At 41.3% G+C, this 23,774-nt stretch overlaps 1 protein-coding gene across 3 annotated transcripts in view; it reads right to left on the bottom strand.

Moving 5' to 3' along the window:
* The window catches only part of ABHD5 (abhydrolase domain containing 5, lysophosphatidic acid acyltransferase), a 49,930-nt gene that overhangs the window by 10,689 nt on the left and 15,467 nt on the right, over positions 1-23,774 (bottom strand). For all 3 annotated transcript variants that reach the window (XM_068557503.1, XM_068557504.1, XM_068557505.1), the window contains 2 exons: positions 12,226-12,311; positions 8,665-9,037 (listed from right to left, as the gene is read on the bottom strand). In XM_068557503.1, coding sequence (XP_068413604.1) covers positions 8,665-9,037; positions 12,226-12,311 — 459 coding nt within the window. The remainder of the gene's footprint in view (positions 1-8,664; positions 9,038-12,225; positions 12,312-23,774) is intronic.

Here is a 23,774-nt window from a genome sequence, read left to right as displayed (position 1 = left end):
AAGTTTTCTTATTTTTGTCAGTACAGATAAGGATGAGTTAGTAATGAATCCTTTGCTCTGACTGCATTTTCTCAAACAGAAAGCTTCAGAGCACAGACCCAGAGCACAGAGCTCCAAGGACCCTTGGAGAATACTCAGCCCAATCTTTCATCTCATCAGATGAGAAGAAAACTGAGATGTACTATGTGACTCACTCCAGAACCTAAAGCTAGTCAATGCAGAACTAGGGCTGTGATCCTTATTTCCCAACCCCAGTGTACTAACAGATGCCAACAAGCCATCGGGCAGAAGGCTCTCTTCCCTAAGAACAGGCCAAGCAACATAAGATAAACGTATTAGTAAAGGTAGAGCTTAACTCTTATCAACTCTAGGCCAGTCCTAACACTATACTCTAAGTTTCATAGCATCCAGAAGATTTGTAGAATGTAACTATGAATCTGTGTGAATATATGTCAAACGTGAGATTTCCATATACTTAGAGCGACATCACTGCTTGAAAGTTTTATGAGACTATTTTCTAATAGTGTATGGAAATGGAGGTGAAAATGAATTTTTTTTTTAAAAAGTTATCTCTGATATTCTGACTGCCTCCTAAATTCCTATGACAGCCCACAGTGAGATTTGAGGGTCGGGGAGGGGGACACATGCCAGAGGTATGAGTGGAATTAATGAAACAGCTACCTAGTTGAAAGCAGCAAAGATTCATTTCAGGGAAATAGCAGGTATTATTCACTACTGACTTACCTAAAGAGAAAAACGAACTCTTTATTAAAACATACTCTACAGGAAAAGATGATTAAATTTTGTTACAAATTTGTTATGGGACCTTGCCCAGTCTGCTCTGGGCTCTTACTGACCTGCTAATCCAAGAAGGGGCAGGACAAAGGAAACTTGAGGGAGGAAAGTCTCACCTATCTCTAGTTAACTGATGGTATTGTTTTTGCCTTAGTTTTGGCTTGCCTTGTTTAGTATGGATCTACGAGATTTTAACAAGTTACACAGAGTATATATACAGGAGCAGCAGGAGCAGATAACCTTTTTTTTTTTTTTTTTTTTTGAAACGGAGCAAATTGCCCCAACAGTTGTTTGATCCTATGCCTTCAGCCTAGCACATGGTAGATGCTCAGTAAACATTTGGAATATTGTGCTTTTCCAGTTTCCTTTTGATCCTTGTCTATAATGATGTACAAATTTTATAAAGTATAATCAGAGTAAGCATAGGAGTTAGTCCAGTCTGAATTTTTCTGGTCCCCTGGATGACACTAGAACATCACTATTAGTTCTCATATTAATCTTGCAGGTCATTACTCATTAGTGGGTAGTAAAATCCACTTACAGAGTCAGAGCCAGTCTGTTTTTTAATAAAATTGTATAATTTGGAATAGAAAAATGTATCATATAACAAAACTTTTGTTTCAGACACACACATATAATCCTTACTGAGGGTTGTAGTCAAAAAAGTTGGAAAACAATTTTTTAAAAGCTCTGCAACAACGTCTAAACTGTAGTTATATATCATCTGCCTCCACTTGTAAAAAACCTCAGAAAATAACTGTCGCTTATTTTTGGTGGTAAGGATTTTAAATGAGATAGACCATGCAAAGCACTTAGGCTGGCGGCTATCAAATAACAAATACCCAGTAAATGCCAGCTAGTTATAGTAGCAAATACAGGAAGATTACTAGAGAACAATTCATTCCAGAAGCATGGGAAGACAGTGGCTGGGACCATGTAAGGAGCGAGTAATTTAACTTTTTTTATTCTTCAGAAAAGCTTTATCACAGGCTTTGGCTCACACTCCTTATAACCCTGCACCAGACCAAGTTCCCAGGCTATCTTCTCACCTGCTTCTCTAGTAAGAAGATTATCTCCTCATTTGCTAGGCATTATTTAGTTTTAATGTATATCCAAACTCATATACTAATCCAGACTCCACCCTCTAATATCCCACAGAGGATAGCCTGATGGGATTGTTTACATCTAGGCTTAAGGAACGGGTCTAGCCAGACAGCATGAGAGTAATCCTATCAGACATGTTTATCAAGAATCAGAGGCTAGGGACTTCCCTGGTGGCGCAGTGGTTAAGAATCCACCTGCCGGGGGCTTCCCTGGTGGCGCAGTGGTTGAGAGTCTGCCTGCCGATGCAGGGGACGCGGGTTCGAGCCCTGGTCTGGGAAGATCCCATGTGCCGCGGAGCAACTGGGCCCGTGAGCCACAATTACTGAGCCTGTGCGTCTGGAGCCTGTGCTCCGCAACAAGAGAGGCCGCAATAGTGAGAGGCCCGCGCACCGCGATGACGAGTGGCCCCCACTTGCCGCAACTAGAGAAAGCCCTTGCACGGAAATGAAGACCCAACACAGCTAAAAATAAATAAATAAATAAATAATAAAAATAAAGGAATTCCTTTAAAAAACAAAAACAAGAATCCGCCTGCCGGGCTTCCCTGGTGGCGCAGTGGTTGAGAATCTGCCTGCCAATGCAGGGGACACGGGTTCGAGCCCTGGTCTGGGAAGATTCCACATGCCATGGAGCAACTGAGACTGTGCACCACAACTACTGAGTCTGTGCTCTAGAGCCCGCGGGCCCCAACTACTGAGCCCTCATGCCACAACTACTGAAGCCCACGTGCCTAGAGCCTGTGCTCCACAAGAGAAGCCACTGCAATGAGAAGCCTGCGCACCGCAACGAAGAGTAGCCCCCACTCGCCACGACTAGAGAAAGCTCGCGCTCAGCAACGAAGACCCAACGCAGTGCCCCCCTCCTCTAAAGAAAAGAAAGAGAAAAAAAAAAAAGAATCAGAGGCTAATGCAAACTACAGGAAAAACAAAGAACCAGCAAAGCAGGAACAAGAGAAGAGCTCATCAGTTTAGAAACATAATGAAGCATTCTTCTCCAGGTTAGTCATTACAGTAGGTCTTGAGTTTGAAGATGGTGAGCAGATTACAGCCTACCGGGCAAAGAACTAGGTAACACCTGCTCCAACATGCTGGGACAGCTGAGTCTAAATGCTAACAAGTCTGTGGAAACCTGACTTTCACAAGACTTGAAGTCAGCAACCAGCCAGAAATAATACAACAACAGGAATGACCAGACCCAGAACCAAAATGTGCAAAGGAGTTTACAGGACCTGCTAAGGAACAAGGAAAAGGACCAGAAAGAACTCGAGTCAGTGCACAAATGAGGCATTCTCAAAAAGAAGTTAGCCCCAGATAGTTCCCATTGGTTCCAAGCCACTGAGGGGAGGATGGGGCACAGAACAATAAACTTAAATACCTCCAACTTCGAGTCAAGTAGAACAGTCTTTCTTCTCAAGACGGGCTGATAAGAAATTCTCAGCCCAGCTCCACATAGTCTGGAGAAAGGAGACAGAGCCAGGCAAGGTCAAAAGCAAGATGATCTGAAAACCTTTTAGTGGAGAAGACCAGTTGTAACCTATACTGTTGTGACTTGGAATGGATCTCTTTGCTAAACACTTTCTAAGTTAATAAAAGTTTTCATAGTGTCCTTTTCCTTAGTTTATAACAAATACCTATAAAATACAGATAGTCTCTGTATGGGATCCTGAACAGCAGGGGCCAGAATGAAAAGGAAAATTAGAAGGAAAAACTGAGTACACAGATGAAAGAAAGGAGATGGTATCTTTGGCTATTATTGTTGGTTTCCTCTATTCCCTTTGTTCCCCCCTTAAGGTGATCAGATACTGCTTGATGAAGAAGATTTTACAGAGTGGCAGCCCAAGACACCTCACACAGTGGTCCTGTTTAATTAATGCAGCACATTAATCTACAAGTAAAATTACAGACAACATCTCTAATTATCGCACATCAAGGTAAGAGAACGGAGATGAACTACGGTCATTTTAGGGGAAGGAACATGGGGTTTGTGCCTCCATTTGGAGTTATCTATTAATCAGTTCATAACTTCTCTGCCCACCAACCACACAGCCTTTCCAGAATGGCCCAGATGTCCCCCTAGAACAGGGCCTTCGCAATTTTTGTCCCTACTACCTAGAATGCTCTCCTGCTACATCCCTTTGAGATTTCCGCCTCAGCTCGAATTATACTTCTTTAGGGTACCATAATGGACCTGAGACTGGGTCAGATATTCATCAAGATTTCTCACAGCTATCATACTACTCATATGGTTATTTGTGTCTTTTCCCCCAATGCACTGTAAGCCTTACAAGCACACAAAGTCACTCAACATTATTTAAGCAGAACCAACCTGTTTATTTCAATGGAGGACTCATCCAGGTACTTTTACATAAAGTATCACAATTGCTGAATACTCAGTTTTTCATCGATATCAAGAATCTGGGGAAAATATGGGATCACTGCCACAAGTTAGGCTATAGAACAACTTTTACGGACAGAGGCACTCTGCTGCTCATAGAGATGACGCACATAGGTTGACCTAATGTACCAAAAACTGGAAAAAAAATTAGTTTTTATTTGTTTTCTATTATTAGAATCCTTCCTGAACAAGTACATTAAACTAGGCATTTTCACGCTTCTCCTCAAACTGTCCTATAAAAATAAACAAAGAATGAAAGAATGGGGCTGCCCATAAAAGATTAAGGGCAGAAATAGGTATGGATTGGGACATAAGTCCCAACAAGTAAAAAAAAGTGTTGTCTTTGTGTTTTTTTCCTCCATGCATAGAAACAATAGAAATTAAAGAGCTGTGGTTTTACTTAGGAGAAAAAAAAAGTACAGATTATATCTGTCATACCTGAGGAGGCAAAGAAAAAAGTCATATTCTCAAAGTCCACTTGAGAAAAAAGAGAGAGAGATAAGATGCACAGTTTGAGTGAAGGAAATTAACTGAACCTCATTTGGTCTCTATTAGACCATTTTTCCCCTCCTCTCACCCCACCCCACCAAAATCTTTCTGAAACTCAAAGATTTAATCTCATGACAGCATAATAAAAATGGTCCTTGTAGGGGAGGCTATGCATGTGTAGGAACAAGGATTACATGGGAAATCTCTGTACCTCCCTCTCAAAACTGCTCTAAAAAAAGTTTTTTAAAAAGGTACTGGGATCAAGTTAAAGTTGGATAAGTGACATTTAGAGTAGATAGTTACTTACAATACAAAACAGACCACTCCGCTGCACCAGAGAAAATATGTGTGTGCCGCCAAGCAGCTTTTCTGGCTCAGGTAAAACCTCTCAAGATCACACAGATGGCAACCCTGACAACCACCCGTCTGCTTAGTAGGAGTGCAACTTGAAGAAACAGCTAATGCTAAATCTCACTCACTATGAGGCTTGCTATAATTATGAACACTTAACACTGGTAGCAATCAATTGTGTTTAACTACGTTTGGATCTGTGAGTCTGCTGAACTGTTCTATTAACCATAACATCTGATCTTCTATGGAAATCTAGATGAATTTGCTTAGTCAGGATCAAGCAAAAAAAGTTTCTGTAAGGTAAGAAATTAACACAAGTGGGGACCTTTACAGAGCAGTGAGGACGTCTGCAGCAAAGGAAATGACGTCTCTATAAGAACAGAGACATTCTTATTCATTGATCTTTTTCTTCTCCGGTAAAAGAGAAGTGTTCCAAGGAAAGCCATCCTGAAAAGCAACATAGGAAAAAAGCTAGGGGGAAGGAGAACCCTAGAGGTTAACTGCCACCTTCCTATACTGTGTGCTACACTGCGGTATCATCTGGTCTATACTTGCTAATCATACAAAATATGTATATACGTAATGTATATGTTAGAAAAAGCATTCTCACTAATCTTTTCTCACACATACACACAAAATGATCCCAACTTTATTTCGACTGTAACTTGGTTTTATGAGACATACTAACTTAAGATGCAAAATAACTGGTCAAAAGGCATAAAACTGAAATCTTCCCTTGTTTACATTTACATGTCTGAAACCTACTTTTCTCCCACAAAGAAAATGAAAAAGTATAACATGACCACTCCCACCTCTTGATACATTTCTGCACAATGCAAAGAGAAAGCAGAAAAAAAGAACATAAAATGGTAAACATGAATTTAGTTTTCAATTCTCTTTCTCAGATTAATCGGTTCAAGAAATATTACTGGGCACTCACTATGTGCCAAGCAGAGTGTTATGTAAGGACTTCATTCATGATTTGGGATATCTGAAAATCCAGAGAACCTCGTTATTTTGAAATTAACTTGTGTTTAGTAATTCAATTTTTATGCAGTTAAAAATATAGGCTTGACTATCCAACATGTTCTGTAGAGTTTCACTCAATATTTGGTAGCAATCAGCCAATTTAAACATGCTAATTATTTCAAGCATTCTGTTATTTATGTATTGCTAATACTTAGTGGTTCTTGGTCTTGACACAGTACTTTAGTTTTATTTCTAGTTATTAGGCACAAACATTCAAATATCATTTCTAAAATGTAGTCAGTCCAACGCAGGGATCACTGGCTTTGTTTCATATACTTGTCCAGCCCCCCAATGTCATTCAAAGTATGTTGCCATTCTCTCTCTCTTTTTTTTTTTAAAATTATTTACTTATTTATTTATGGTGTTGGGTCTTCGTTCCTGTGCGAGGGCTTTCTCTAGTTGCGGCAAGCGGGGGCCACTCTTCATCGCGGTGCACGGGCCTCTCACTATCGCGGCCTCTCTTGTTGCGGAGCACAGGCTCCAGACGCGCAGGCTCAGTAGTTGTGGCTCATGGGCCTAGTTGCTCCTCGGCATGTGGGATCTTCCCAGACCAGGGCTCGAACCTGTGTCCCCTGCATTGGCAGGCAGATTCTCAACTACTGTGCCACCAGGGAAGCCCCCATTTTCTTTCTTTTTTTTTTTTTTAACATCTTTATTGAAGTATAATTGCTTTACAATGGTGTGTTAGTTTCTGCTTTATAACAAAGTGAATCAGTTATACATATACATATGTTCCCATATCTCTTCCCTCTTGCATCTCCCTCCCTCCCACCCTCCCTATCCCACCCCTCTAGGTGGTCACAAAGCACCGAGCTGATCTCCCTGTGCTATGCGGCTGCTTCCCACTAGCTATCTATTTTACATTTGGTAGTGTATATATGTCCATGACACTCTCTCACCCTGTCACATCTCACCCCTCCCCCTCCCCATATCCTCAAGTCCATTCTTTAGTAGGTCTGTGTCTTTATTCCCATCTTGCCACTAGGTTCTTCATGACCTTTTTTTTTTTAATAGGTGGTTTTAAAGTGGTCATTCTCTTCGGAATCACTGAAGCCCCTTATTTCTTTAGAGCATTTCACAACTGTAAATGAAAATCTCACCAACTGACCTAAACAGTACATAGCCATGAAGGGTCAGGATCCTAAGACTAGGGTTTCATGACCAGAGCTTAGCTCACTGAGTCCCATGTCACATCTCCAGGGAATAAATACCACAAGACAGACAAAATAAACACCTGATACGAAACAAAGGAAACCCAACCCCCCCACAAATAGCCCTGTTGCATTATACCAGAAGAGTAACCTTCTCTTTCTTTCTCTACAAATACAGCTAGTTGTTCATGACTGAGAGGAGGACTCAATAAAAGACAGTAATCCCTGAAAGCCAACCAGAAGAAGAAAATCTGGATTTCTTTTGAAAGCACAGGTCTGCCAGGTGACAAGACTATTTTACCATCTAGCACACGTAGGACTATGAAGTCTCCAGAAAAATCAAGCGTAAATGCTGAAGTTTAGACAAAGAATCTATAGAGAAAAAGTTGGCCATTCCAGAGGAAGATAACCTCAGGTACACAGGGCTGCTGCCTCACATGTCAAATTCTGTGTCAACAGCACACCTGGAGTTATGCAGTGGGGCAGCCTGACCCATGCGCTCTGAAAATGACCCTCATCCCATTCCCAGACCTCAATGTCAAAGTCAGTCGCAATTCTGGATTAGTCCCTTAGTCCAACGGAAAAATACAGTGGCAACACGAAAACGCTGATCTTTTTCGTTTCTTTCCAAAAGATGAACAAAACAAAAATAAGCTTTGCTTCTATTTTCTGAGCACTCAAATGTGACCTCCCCCCAGATTAGCAACATAAATAATAGGAAACAGCATAAGAAAATAAGAAAGGAAGAGATGTTACAAAGATTCTGAAGTAAACACTCATTAATTCAATGACTCAGAAAAAAATTCTATAGCAATAAAGGTTAGGGCACAGTATAATAATAAAAAAAAAAAGCTAAAAGATATTCTATGCAGGTGTATTTTCTGTAGCTTAGAGATGAGGAAACTAAAATTTAGAGATTAAGTGATTTGCTCTAAGCCATAAAGATAGCACTAGCACCTACGTCTTCTAATTTCTAACCTCTGGTTTCCTACTGCAGCTTACTAAAACCTGGAAAAGGTTAGGAAAAGCCTGCTGGATCCATAGGTCTAATGATAATAATAACTGTAAACAATAACAACATAACAGTTTTTACTCGTGGCTTAAATTGTGTACATTCTAAGTCTAACAAATAGAAAGTCCTTTCACAAGCCTCCTACCAATGTGTAGCATATGTAATAGGAAAACCTGACAACCTTATTTCTGCTACTAAATTGGCCATCAGTTGTGGCTATTCAGTCTACAGGGTCCTTTAAGACAATATCTGTCTTATAAGGTTCAGACACCAACAACCACCAAAGAGGGGAACTGGAAACCAGCGCTTGGGTGCCTCTCTTTTGTCACCATCACTTACCTTGATGGGTACTTCAGTGAGTAAGCAGCAGCCAGGAACCCACCCAGGTTGTGTCCAAGCAAAATCATTTTGTCCAATCCTAATGCACATCTCCACTCTTCAATGGATTCCACAAACTGATTCTCTACTTCTTCTGCATCATTGTCAAATCTGGGTCTGCTACTTCGTCCAAAGCCCAGCAGGTCAAAAGCATAGACAGGTCTATTGGTGCAAAGATCTCCAAAATTCAGTGCCCAGAGTCCGAGACCTCCTCCAAAACCATGGAGGAGGACAAGTGGAGTCTTGTTTGAAATATTATGAGAAAGCTTCAGTGTCCATATTTTATTTCCATTAGATATACGAACAGGTCCTTTTTTGTATGTGCAGGGGACACCTAATGAAAACATAAAAGAGAAATTCTGCTTAGTGTCACTACTTCTGAGAAGGGGAGTATTCTCAGAGCAATCAGAAATTAATAATCTAGAAACCATCTGGTATTCATTTATATGAGTTTAGCCTTTATTATATCAGCCCTAAAAAAAAAAGTGCACATTTTATTGAAGCAATTCTTTTTTTCTTTAATTTTATTTATTTGTTTGTTTGTTTACTTATTTATTTTTGGCTGTGTTGGGTCTTCGTTGCTGAGCGCGGGCTTTCCCTAGTTGCGGTGAGCGGGGGCTACTTTTCATTGTGGTGCACAGGCTTCTCATTGCAGTGGCTTCTCTTGCTGCAGAGCACGGGCCCTAGGTGAGTGGGCTTCAGTAGTTGTGGCACGCAGGCTCAGTAGTTGTGGCTTGTGGGCTCTAGAGCGCAGGCTCAGTAGTTGTGGTGCACACACTTAGTTGCTCTGCAGCACATGGCAGCTTCCCGGACCAGGACTCAAACCCATGTCCCCTGCACTGGCAGGCGGATTCTTAACCACTGCACCACCAGGGAAGCCCCAAAGGAAGTATTTCTTAATTACCACATTTTACATCTTGGTGGTAAGATCTATCTCACACAAGTCTCAAGCAACCGTGGCCTAGGTTTTCTGGCAAGTCATGTCAGCTCTTTGGACTTCTTTCCGTATCTATCAGTTGAGGGTACTGGAGTGGAACTTAGTGGCTGCTGAATCCATTATTTTAAAGTCTCTAGCTTTACAGACAATAGAATACTACCTTGTATGTGTAGAACACTTGAGGATTAAGCATTGAACATTGAACTCAGACTCAAAAGAAACATTTTTTTCCTAAAACATCATCATGAATTTAGGGAAGGATTAACATGTATTAAACACATAACTTAAATCTTAAGTCATCATAACGTTCAGTAGAAAAAGATGGCAGGAACTCCTCAGCATGAGGTGCCAGGTAGTCTGAGTTCGTATCCAACAATCTCTCTAGAGAAAGCAAATAATCACAATTTTGTAGATAAAAAATCTTTCTCGCCCTCAGTGCTACAGGACTAAATACTTTAAATCTCCCCCAAAACTGACTAAAGATGAAACTAATTTGAAATTCTTTTACATTAAATTGTCAACTGAATAGTTACACTTTAGATATATCTTAATTATTTGTGCATATACATCTGCAGTGGACAAACACAGAGCACTGGGGGTTTCTGCCCTTTAACCAAATAATCTCCAGTTTTGTACCCACATAGTGGCAGAAGGGGAAACCCAGCATTTGTTCAGAATATTAACAGAGCCCAGAGTGAGTGGAAATGACACCAGTTTAGAAAAGGAGGTGATCCGGTACTAGTGCCAAGCCAAACCACATTTGGAACATAGATGTCTGCGTATTCCCATAAAAACCATCTGTGACCTCTATGAGAGAGCTCACCCCACTGTATTAGTTGCTTGCTTCCATGTCTGATATTAAAGCAGGGGCCAATTCTCACTCCTATTTGCATCCCTGGAACCCAGCAGTAGGAAATCAGTATGTTTGTTAAATACATGAATTGAGTATCTAGCACCCTTTTTTTTTATCTCTTGACAAGAATTTTTTCATTTAGTAAATCACAATGACAACTTTGCCAGCTTTGTAGAGAACAAGATTACCCAACCATACAGAGTAGAAATCCATTTTCATGTTAAAAATCCATATAAGATGGCTTATTGTCCCCTTCTTTGGATATATCCAGTTATGGTCACTTACTCCTGAATCATTCAAATGCACAAACAAAATTCATTTGTGGCAGAGAGTATGAAAAACAGGTGTGGACAAGTATATGCACAAATATACACAATAATCATGTATGTGCACTGCACCACTTAAGCTCTTCCTCTAAACAAAATTGCACAGTAAACACCATTACTTGAAAGTATACCCACAGATATCTGGGAACACTCTGACAGTACAAGTGTGGGTAAATTTCAGTTCTCACAAGAAACAAAAAAGATAAAGGTTTCCACACTACTATAAATGTAGACATAAAGAATCCTAGAATACTAGACTAAAGATCACCCCACCCATTCCTCTTATGGGCAAAAACTAGGAAGCTGAGAAAAGGAACTTGCCCAAGACCCTGTAACCCCTGGAGTGCAGCCCTGGGCCTAGAACAGGTTACCCGGACGTAGTCCAGTATGTGTTCTACTAGACAAGGCTACTTGCTCTGCGACACCTACAGCCTGCTCTCAGAGCAGTCTGCGGACCTCTGGTGAGCCAGAGATCCTTTCAGGAGGTCTCACGAGGTCAAAACTATTTTCATGACAATCTAAGACTTTATTTGCCTTTTTCACTCTCATTCTCTGATGGGTATACAGTGGAGTTTTCCAGAGGTCACATGATAAGTGATTACCAACAGTCTGAATGCAGAAGCAGATATGAGAATCCAGCTGCCTTACGTTAAGCCAGATATTAAAGAGAGGTGTAAACTTGTAAACAATGTTACTCTTTTCACTACATTTGTTTAGAAAGCAGTTATTGGGCTTCCCTGGTGGCGCAGTGGTTGAGAGCCTGCCTGCTAATGCAGGGGACGCAGGTTCGGGCCCTGGTCTGGGAGGATCCCGCATGCCGCGGAGCGGCTGGGCCCGTGAGCCACAATTACCGAGCCTGCGCGTCTGGAGCCTGTGCTCTGCAACGGGGGAGGCCGCGATGGTGAGAGGCCCGCGCACCGCGATGAAGAGTGGCCCCCGCTTGCCACAACTGGAGAAGGCCCTCGCATGGAAGCGAAGACCCAACGCAGCCAAAAATAAATTAAAAAAAAAAAAACAAAACAGAAAGCAGTTATTTTTAGAAAACATGTTATTTATTTTAAACTGCAATGGGTTTATTACTATTGTTTTAAAAGAAATTAGTAAGTTGACATATTTTAAATTATTCCGTTTTTAATACAGTAAATACTGATAGCTATAACCTCTAAACAAAGTTCCTTGGGGTACTTCCTAATTTAAGAGTATAAAAGGGACTCAAGACGAAAAAGTTTGAGAACCGTTGCCTTCTTCCCACATTTATGCACTTACTGATGACATGTAAAAGGAAAAAAAGTTCTTTTGCCAACAACTAACACACCACAGAATCTGATCTTCAGTTTCAAGGCGATGCTTTATATTGGACCTATTTTAGTAAATGGCTCAGTTAACTTATAAGAAGAAAACCTTACATTTTAAAATTTTCTCTTCAGCTTCTTTAAGGTGTGATGTTGACGTAGGGCACCATGTGGGAAGCCAAGCAGTTAGCCATCCTGACCTAGAGCATCAAAAACAAAATACAAATAAGTGAGTTAATGCTCTTCTCAACTCCCAACTGTTACATAGGGAGAAGAAAAGCAGAATACAAAGTTTACTGTCTGTGTGATGAGGAAGCTAGCTGTATGTGACAAATTCACCTAATAGGTACAAAGCATTGTGATAAAGTACAGATACTTTCAACCTGAGAAACTACAAGTAGATCTCCAAGTCCATCTTACCTTCATGGATAGTCAGATTCCACATAATCAAGCAGAGACTAAAAATGGGCAAAACAAGAAAAGATAAAAAAGGCATTCCCCCACCCCACTGCAAGACAGTTTCTTATCAGGGTGGAAGTACAAAAAAGCTAAAGACCATGAATACGATCATTTCAACGGCAGGTTCACAGCAAGTACAAAATATACCTACTATGAGGGCTGAGAGAAGAGACATCTTATTAAAATATGAGATTTTTTTTAAAGCTTCAAATCTCATGGTTAAGTGTAGAACATACCCCTAATACAAATGCAGAGGACGGGCCCATGTCCAATCTACCTAGCATGAACCGGTTAACTTTTAAAAGCTTTGGATTCCAGCAAACAGTAGATGATAAGAAGGCCCCAGGCATCTGGCAGAAGACAGCTAAACAAAGAGAACAAGGAAGCAGGCCTTGCGCAACAGGAGACAAAAGGCATGGGGAGGCTGGAACTGACACACTTTGCTCATAGCCAACCAAGGAGAGGGTGAGCCTTCAACTCCTGGTCTAGCAGCAGACCCCAGGCATATCCTAACAATCTGAGATAATGCAGGACACTAGCAGTCATCTGACAGTTAGCAAGTGCTCAGCATATGGCCAGTATCACTTAAAGTGAGAACTTTCTCATCAAAGAGAAAATGAATTAAAGAAGAAGAGAAACTACTGTAGATTCCAGATGAGAGGTAAGAGCCAGAACGAAGGCTTTGGCAACAGGGATGGAGACAAGAAGATGAGGAATATTTAAAAATAAAACAGGCTAAGGGTACAAACTTACAACTAGAAGATGAGTACGTTCTGGAGATCTAATGCACGGCATAGTGATTATAGTCAACAATACTGTATTGTAGACTTCAAAATTGCTAAGAGACTAGATCTTAAATGTTCTCACTTCAAAAAAAGAAAAAGATAATTATGTGAAGTGGTAGAGGTGTTAACTAAAGCTATGGTGGGAATCATACTGCAATATATAAATGTATAAATCAACACATTGTACACCTTGAACTTATACAATGTTATATGTTAATTATATCTCAATTTAAAAAATAAATAAAGCAAAGAAAAATCTAATGGAAGAAATAGGTGACTCAACAACTGTAATACATGATAGAATTAATTCACTCCGCAGTTATTTATCGAGCACTTACTATCTTTGAGGAACTATTCTACTCACTTGGGGCCTATCAGTTACCAAACAGAGGTAAGAGTGATTAATTCTCCCTAAAGGGATCAGAGTTGCTTTTGGACTGGATCTTCACAGATAAACGGGATACTTCAAAAGCGGGGGTTGGACTTCCCTGGTGGTCCAGTGGCTAAGACTCCGTGCTCCCAACGCAGGGGGCCAGGGTTCAATCCCTGGTCAGGGAACTAGATCCCACATGACGCAACTAAGAGTCTGCACGCCGCAACTAAAGATCCCGCGTGCCGCAACTAAGACCTGATGCAGCCAAAAAAAAAAAAGCTGGAGTGGTGGTTCAGGCATTCCCAGGGAAGGAAAGGGCATGAGCACATGCACAGAAAGAAGTATATCATGCGTGTTGTGAGGTAACAAGGGCACTGTTTCCAATAGCTGCTCTAACAAATCACCACAAATTTGGTGGCTTCAAGCAACAGAAATTTATTCTATCACAGTTCTGGAGACCTGAAGTCTGAAATCAGCATCACTGGGCTGAAACCCAGGTGTCAGCAGGGCCACACTCCCGTTAGAGGCTCTAAGGGAAAACCCTTTCCTAGTCTCTTCTGGGTCTGGTGTCTGCTGGTATTCCTCACCCTGTGGCAGTGTCACTCCAGTTATCTGTGCCCCTTACCACAGTGCCTTCCCTCTTCTCCATACGACATGTAGAAACCTTCAATAAAGAGTAGTTGATATTATACTGATGACAACAATAACAATGATTCACTAATACTTATGAGGCATAAAATAGGAGTTTTATATAAGGTTCAGAGGGATTTCAAAGATAAGAACTGACAAAGAATCGTCATTTTGCATCACTCCTTGCCTCGAAGGTAAGGTTACTTCTAGTTGACCTACAATGGGAAACTCAGCCTTGCTCCAGCCTTTTACTTGACACTCTAATATCATTTTTGTTATTTCTTATTCTCTATCCTCTAGACATACAACATTCTCTGTCCTCTTGCTTCCTGGCCCTGAATATCCTTGGAATATGCCTCTCCCTTCTTTGCATGATTCATTATACTTCTTACCAACCTCAGATTAGATTCCATTTCCCCTTTGCCCACATACCCAAAGAGAATTAGATCAAGGTGACACGATGGCACCCTGTACTCAAGCTCTATTTTTTTAATTCTCAAGGTGTGTCATCAAGTTCATATTTACTCATCAGTATCCTCACCTAACTATAAGATCCTTGAAGGTAAGGACTCATTGCATTCTCGGTTTCTATCCCAGTACCTAGCATATTAATATGCATTCATGCTATGAATGAATAAAGTTATTGCTTCATCCGAAGTGTACTGGTTGCAATGAATTACAAGTAGATGATAGTGAAGCTCTCCATCTTAACATACAATTGGATTACAGAGATGTATGCATATATGTCAAAATTTAACAAATGAACACGTAAAACTTAAGCGTTTCATCATAATAAAATTTTATACCAAAAAAAAAAAAAAAAAAAGGTAAAACAGGCTGGATTTGATAATTGGTTATAAAGAAGGTACAATAGAGGATTCCCAGGCTTCTGTCTGAGGTGCCACTAATAACGACAGAGAACACATGAATAAGAAGAGCTGTGAATAGAGAAATGTGCTAAGTTTTGAATGGGCTGATACAGCATCTACCTTTTCTAAGCTTTGTAGGCTCATCCTACTGCATTTCCCTTCCCTGTAGAATTTCTCTGGGCATTATGTATAACAGGCGCTCAATAAATAATGTTTGCTGAATGATTAAGTCACTCACAATCCAAGGTACTCTCAGTCCAAGCTACACCCATTCCACAGATGTGAACACTGAGGTTCAGAAATGTTAAGCACCAGGCCCAAGAGTATTCAGCTAGTAAGTGACATAAGCAGAGATGTGACCTGAATTCTGAGTGACTTCAAAACCCTTTTTTTCTCAGGTGACTACCTTCCTTAAAATGTCTGAGGAGTTGTCATTACCTACAGAATAAAATCACATCCTTAAATCTGCACAGAAGATGCTTTACAATCCATCCACAGGTTACTTCACCCCATCTTGTCTTTTCACATTGTACTTTTTCAACACCTCATAACTCCCAAAATTTCATGTTATCTTATGCCTCTATGGCTTTTCCCTCTGCCCAAAATACCTTGTCTTTTCTGAGATACTGTCCCTGATCCTGATGCCAAGAGCACAGGTGATTAGTCAGTCCTCTGGCCCTTGTTACAGGTATACTTACTATTGCTGTGGTTACTTGTCTACTATTTATCTGCCCTACTGCACTCTGAGCACAATGAATGCTAAACCCACATTACAAGTCATTCTTACATTGCCAGTGCCAAACACACTAACCGGCTTGTGGCCATGGACTGCCTGGTAACTGTGTGTGTGAAATGAAGGCCTTGGTCAAAAGAAATACAAGAAGCGGATGGAGGAAGGCAAATGAGGTTCATTTCTATAGGCAGACAGCACTTAACAGTTCCACTAGTTCTTTATTAGGCGACAGGATATGGGCAAGATGCGGGCCTGAAAGCCCCCCAAAACAAAGCAAACAAATGTCAATGCAAAAAGATCAGTCAAGAAAAGGGTAATCAACAGAATGAACAATTTAGGAAGGTGATGAGAAGCACTGTAATTCACACTTTTTCTCATATATATAAATTTTCCTTTTTATCTGCTAGTCAACTTTCTTCTTGTTTCTTTATCTTCAGATATAACAACTTGCTAGTAAGGTCCATAAGTAAGCATGTATATATGTATGTATGTATGCATGTACACACACACACACACATACACACACACACACAGGATTAAAGGACAGGACTGTAAGCAGATGTATTTGGTCAGGTTTTCATGGCATGTGGGCTATACTATGGAGATATTATGTGAAAAAAAGAATGTTGGGGTTCCAGTTCAAGATGGAAGATCCTGATCTCACCTCCTCCACACTCACACTGAAATCTACAGCTACATATACAACAATTTCCTCTGACAATAGCCTAAAAACTGGCAGAGCAAGGCCCTCCACATCACCCAAACCAGAGAGAAACCACATCGAAGCAGGTGGGAAAGGCTGAGACACAATCTCACCATAAACCCCATCCTGGTGCAGCGACCCACAGTTGGGAGGGAACTCAAAACCCAGAGATTCTCCCTGAGGAGCAAAGGACTCATAACCCACATTGGGCACCCCGATTTTTAAGACTGGCAGCTGGAAGATGAGCCCCCAAAATGTCTGGCTTTGGAGACCAATGGGGCTCAAGCCCATGAAACACGGGTGTGGCAAATCGAGGAATGGCTCTTAAAGGGCTTGTGTGCAGACTCACCTGCACCAGGGCCCAGCACAGAAGCAGCCCTTTGAAAGCACCCGGGCTTTACGTGAAAGAGACCAATTTCCTAATTTTAAAGCGATGGCTGAAGGAGCAGGGGCCTGCTGGGATTGCTCTCCAGGGATGGAGACTGGTGGACACCATCTTCCTGCTCCCCCTCTGCCGTTTTATGTTTGGTGACCCAGTTTTTATGTTTGCTACCCAGAGGACACCCCTTGATCACCTGGCTCTGGCAGTCAGAGGGGCTTCTGTTCCTGGGTCCCATGGGACTGTAACAATCGGAGAGACAGTTCTTGGCAGACTGCCACTCTCAGGACACCACACAGACAGTTGGCTGAAACACATCCCTAGTCTCTCTGAGAAAGTGGCCTATTTATTTGTCCAGGAGTTTTAGCCTTAGAAGCAGGTTTCTGGTTTGGCACACATTAACGACTACAGAGGTGCTTTCATGGAACAGAGGCTGGGGGATGCCATTTTGCACTCACCCTCTGCCTTGCTATAGCTCACCAATATCTCCCAGAAAGGAGCTTGTACACTCCTCTGGAGCCCTGATTTGTGTGACTGCTGCCCAGGCGACGCCTCCAAACCTGGAGGCCAGCAAGGCTTATGGTTGTGGTCCCACAGCAATATATACACACATATATATATATATATATATATATATTTGCATTCTTTAAAAACTGATACCTAAGGGTTTGGCTTCCATTCAGCCTGAATCTAGGTGCTGACTGAGATACTCCCCTTTGGGACACCGGCCTTGGCACATCCTCAACTACTGGGAACCAGTAAAAATAAAATAAGCTTCTTGGACAATCACAAAGGTTTGAAAGACAACCAAGAGCTAGGGCAGGGTTAAACAATAAGGTTTATCTCCTATGGTCAACCCTTTAAGACTGGGAGAAGTGGTTGTTTTTCATCTATTGCATAGAAACCAACAGAGAATCAAGCAAAATGAAGAAACAGAGGAATGTGTTCCAAACAAAAGAACATGATAAAACCTCAGGAAAAAAAAAAACCCTAATGAAACAAAGATAAGTAATTTACCTGATAAAGACTTCAAAGTAATGGTCATAAAGATGCTCACTGAACTTGGGAGAATAAACACGGTGAGAATTTTGACAAAGAGACAGAAATACAAGAGAGTTCCACACAGAAATCACAGAACTGAAAAATATGAACTAAAAAATACACTAGATGTGGGAATTCCCTGGCAGTTCAGTGGTTAGGACTTGGCACTCTCACTGCAGGGGCCCGGGTTCAATCCCTGTGCAGGGAACTAAGATCCCAAAAGCCACACAGTGTAGCCAAACAAACAAAACAAAACACTAGGTGAGTTCAACATCAGACTAGATAAAGCAGAAAAAGGATCAATGAACCCAAGACAGGGCAGAGGAACTCACCCAAAGAGAGCAGCAAAAAGAAAAAAGAATGATAAAAAAATAAAATAAAGATACCATAAGGGACTTAAAAGAAAACATCAAGCTGAGTAATATTCACACTTTAGGAGTCCCAGAAAAAGAAGAGAGAGAGAAAAGGGCAGAAAACTTATTTTAAGAAATAAGGGCTGAAAACTTGCCTAACCTGGGAAAAGAAAAAGACATCCAGATCCAGGAAGCCCAGACAGTTCCAAATAAGATGAACCCAAAGAGACCCACACTAAGACACATTTATAATTAAAATGCCAAAAGTTAAAAACAAGGAGAGAATCTTAAAAGCAGAAAAAGAAAAAGAATGTTTTATACATAAGGGACCTCATAAGTCTCTCAGTTGATTTTTCAGCAGAAACTGCAGGACAGAAGGGAGTGGCATGATATATTCAAAATCATGAAAGAAAAAAAATTTCTAACCAGTAACACTCTAACCAGCAAAGTTATTCAGAACTAAATAAGAGGTAGAGTTTTCCATACAAGCAAAAGCTAAAGGAGTTCATCACTACTATACCAGTCTTACAAGAAACGTTAAAGGGATTTCTTTAAGCTGAAAAGAAACAGCACTAATTACTAACCAGAAAACATATGAAAGTATAAATCTCACTGGTAAAGGTAAATATACATAAAGGTAGTGCACTAACCACTACTAAAACTAGTATGAAGATTAAAACGCAAGGGACTTCCCTGGTGGCGCAGTGGTTAAGAATCCACCTGCCAATGCAGGGGACATGGGTTTGAGCCCTGGTCCAGGAAGATCCCAAATGCCGTGGAGCAAATAAGCCCATGCGCCACATCTACTGAGCCTGCACTCTACAACCTGCGAGCCACAACTACTGAGACCACGTGCCACAACTACTGAAGCCCGCACACCTACAGCCCCATGCTCTACAACAAGAGAAGCCACCGCAATGAGAAGCCCATGCACCACAATGAAAAGCCCATGCACCGCAACGAAGAGTAGCCCCCACTGGCCGTGCTAGAGAAAGCCCACGTGCAGCGACGAAGACTCAACACAGCCAAAAATAAATTTTAGAAAACCTAACAAATAAATTTATTTAAAAAAAAGATTAAAAGGCAAAAGTAGCTAAATCAAGTAAACAACCTAACTTTATACCTCAAGAAAAATCTCAGATAAACAACATAACTGTACACCTCAAGGCTAGAAAAGGAAGAAACAAGGCCCAAAGTTAGTAGAAGGAAGGAAATAACAAAGAGAAAAAATAAATGAAATAGAGACTAAAACGACAATAGAAAAGATGAGTGAAACCAAGATCTGGTTCTTTGAAAAGATAAAACTGACAAACCTTTAGCTAGACTCACTCAAAATCAAAAATGAAAAAGGAAGCATTACAACTGACAGCACAGAAATACAAAGAATAATAAGAGAGCTACTAAGAAAAATTATATGCCAACAATTGGACAACTGAGAAGAAATGGATAAATTCCTAGAAACATACAACCTTCCAAGACTGAATCATGAAGAAACAGAAAATTTGAACAGAATGATTACTAGTAAAGAGATTGAATCAGTAATTTTAAAACTCCCTACAAAGAAAAGTAAAAGACCAGACAACTTCACTGGTGAATTCTACCAAACATTCAAAGAAGAATTAATACCAATCCCTTTCAAACTATGCCAAATAACAGAAAATAAGCAACACTTCCAAACTCAATTTACAAGGCCAGCATTTCTCAATACCAAAATAGACAAGGACACCACACAAAAAAGAAAATTACAGGTCAATATCACTGATGAACATAGATGCAAAAATCCTCAACAAAATGTAAGCCAATTGGATTCAACAATACGTATATTAAAAGGATCACATACCATGATCAAGTGGAGTTTATTCCAAAGATACAAGAATGGTTCAACAATCGCAAATCAATGTGATATACCACATCAATAAAATGAACGATAAAAATCACATGATCAAGAGAGACCTTCAAGATGGCAGAGGAGTAAGACATGGAGATCACCTTCCTCCCCACAAATACATCGAAAATACACCTACATGTGGAACAACTCCTACAGAACACCTACTGAGCGCTGGGAGAAGACCTCAGACTTCCCAAAAGGCAAGAAAATCCCCATTTACCTGAGTAGTGCAAAAGAAAAAAGAAAAAAGAAAAAATGGAGACAAAAGAATAGGGATGAACCTGCACCTCTGGGAAGGAGCTGTGAAGGAGGAAAAGTTTCCACACACTAGGAAGCCCCTTCACTGGCAGAGATGGGGGGTGGGTGGAGGGGAAGCTTTGGAGCCACGGAGGAGAGCGCAGCAACAGGGGTGCAGAGGGCAAAGCGGAGAGATTCCCGCACAGAGGATCAGTGCTGGCCAGCACTCACCAACCTGAGACGCTTGTCTGCTTACCCGCCAAGGCAAGTAGGGGCTGGGAGCTGAGGCTTGGGCTTCAGAGGTCAGATCCCAGGGAGAGGACTGGGGTTGGCTGCATGAACACAGCCTGAAGGGGGTTAGGGCGCCACAGCTAGCCAGGAGGGAGTCTGGGAAAAAGTCTGGACCTGCTGAAGAGGCAAAGAGACCATTGTTTTGGGGGTGCACGAGGAGAGGGGATTCCTTCCCCGTGTGCCCACAGAAGGCAGAGCACCGCCTAAATGAGCTCCTGAGATGGGCACCAGCCACAGCTATCAGCTCGGATCCCAGACACGGGCATGAAACGCTAATGCTTCTGCTGCCACCAAAAATCCTGTGTGCCAGCACAGGTCACTACCCACACACCCCCATGAGCCTGTGCAGCATGCCACTACCAGGGTCCCGAGATCCAGGGACAACTTCCCCGGGAGAACACACGGTGTGCCTCAGGCTGTTGCAATGTCATGCTGGCCTCTGCCGCCACAGGCTCGCCCCACATTCCAATTATGACTACCGTACCCCTCCCTCTCCTTGATCTGAGTAAGCAAGAGAGCCCTAATCAGCCGCTACTTTAACCCCCTCCAGTCTGGGCAGGGAACAGATGCCTGAGGGTGACCTACACACAGAGGCTGGGCCAAAAGCAAAGCTGACCCCAGAAGCTGGGCAAAAAAAGAAGAGAAAGGGAAATTTCTCCGTGCAGCCTCAGCATTAGCAGATAAAACCCCACAATCAACTTGATAAACTCTGCATCTGTGGAATACCTGAACAGACAACAAATATTCCCAAAACTGAGGCGGTGGACTTTGGGAGCAACTGTAGACTTGGGGTTTGCTTTCTGCAACTGATTTGTCTCTGATTTTTATGTTTATCTTGGTTTAAGTTTTAGTGCTTGTTATTGTTGGTGGATTTGTTTATTGGTTTGGTTGCTCTCTTTTTTTTATTTTACTATCTATTTTCTTTATTTTTTTTTTCTTCCTTCTCTTCTGAGCTGTGTGGCTGGCAGGGTCTTGGTGCTTCAGCCGGGTGTCAGGCATGAGCCTCCAAGGTGGGAGAGCTGAGTCCAGAAGACCACCAGAGACCTCCCGGCCCCACATAATATCAATCAGCGAGAGCTCTCCCAGAGACACTGTCTCAACGCTAAGACCCAGCTCCACCCAACGGCCAGCAAGCTCCAGTGCTGGACACGCCATGCCAAACAACTAGCAAAACAGGAACCCAACACCACACATTAGCAGAGAGGCTGCCTGAAGTCATACTAAGTTCACAGACACCCCAAAACACACCACCAGACGTGGCCCTGCCCACCAGAAAGACAAGATCCAGCCCCACCCACCAAAACACAGGCACCAGTCCCCTCCACCAGGAAGCCTACACAAGCCACTGAACCAACCTCACCCACTGCGGACAGACACCAAAAACAATGCGAACTACAAACCTGCAGGCTGTGAAAAGGAGACCCCAAACACAGTAAGTTAAACAAAATGAGAAGAAAGAGAAATATGCAGCAGTTGAAGGAGCAAGGTAAAAACCCACCAGACCAAACAAATGAAGAGGAAATAGGCAGTCTACCTGAAAAATAATTCAGAATAATGATAGTAAAGATGATCCAACATCTTGGAAAGGAAATGGAGCAAATACAAGACACGTTTAACAAGGACCTAGAAGAACTAAAGAGCAAACAAACAATGATGAACAACACAATAAACGAAATTAAAAATTCTCTAGAAGGAATCAATAGCAGAATAACTGAGGCAGAAAACAGAGAAGTGACCTGGAAAATAAAATAGTGGAAATAACTGCCACAGAGCAGAATAAGGAAAAAAGAATGAAAAGAATGGAGGACAGTCATAGAGACCTCTAGGACAACATTAAACACACCAACATTCAAATTATAGGGGTCGCAGAAGAAAAAGAGAAAAAGAAAGGGCCTGAGAAAATATTTGATGAGATTACAGCTGAAAACTTCCCTAACATGGGAAACGAAATAGTCAATCAAGTCCAGGAAGCACAGAGAGTCCCATACAGGATAAATCCAAGGAAAAACATGCCAAGACACATATTAATCAAACTATCAAAAATTAAACACAAAGAAAAAATATTAAAAGCAGCAAGGGAAAAGCAACAAATAACATACAAGGGAATCCCCATAAGGTTAACAGCTGATCTTTCAGCAGAAACTCTGCAAGCCAGAAGGGAGTGGCAGGACATATTTAAAGTGATGAAAGGGAAAAACCTACAACCAAGATTACTCTACCCAGCACGGATCTCATTCAGATTCGACGGAGAAATCAAAACCTTTACAGACAAGCAAAAGTTAAGGTAATTCAGCACCACCAAACCAGCTTTACAACAAATGCTAAAAGAACTTCTCTAGGCAGAAAACACAAGAAGGAAAAGACCTACAAAAACAAGCCCAAAACAATTAAGAAAATGGCAACAGGAACATACATATCGATAATTACCTTAAAAGTAAATGGACTAAATGCTCCAACCAAAAGACACAGACTGGTTGAATGGACACAAAAACAAGACCCATATATATGCTGTCTACAAGAGACCCACTTCAGACCTAGGGATACATACAGACTTAAAGTGAGGGGATGGAGAAAGATACTCCATGCAAATGGAAATAAAAAGAAAGCTGGAGTAGCAATTCTCATATCAAACAAAACAGACTTTAAAATAAAGACTATTACAAGAGACAAAGAAGAACACTATGTAATGATCAAGGGGTCAATCCAACAAGAAGATATAACAATTGTAAATATCTATGCACCCAAGATAGGAGTACCTCAATACATAAGGCAAATGCTAACATCCATAAAAGGGGAAATCAACAGTAACACAATCATAGTAACACAATAACAGCCATAAAAGGGGAAATAGACTTTAACAACCCACTTCCACCAATGGACAAATCATCCAAAATGAGAATAGACAAACACAAGCTTTAAATG

The sequence above is a fragment of the Eschrichtius robustus genome, chromosome 12 (genome assembly GCF_028021215.1).
Source record: "Eschrichtius robustus isolate mEscRob2 chromosome 12, mEscRob2.pri, whole genome shotgun sequence".
Classification (NCBI taxonomy): domain Eukaryota; kingdom Metazoa; phylum Chordata; class Mammalia; order Artiodactyla; family Eschrichtiidae; genus Eschrichtius; species Eschrichtius robustus.
Note: the sequence above shows the minus strand (reverse complement) of the source record. Positions and strands in the feature narration are given on the sequence as shown.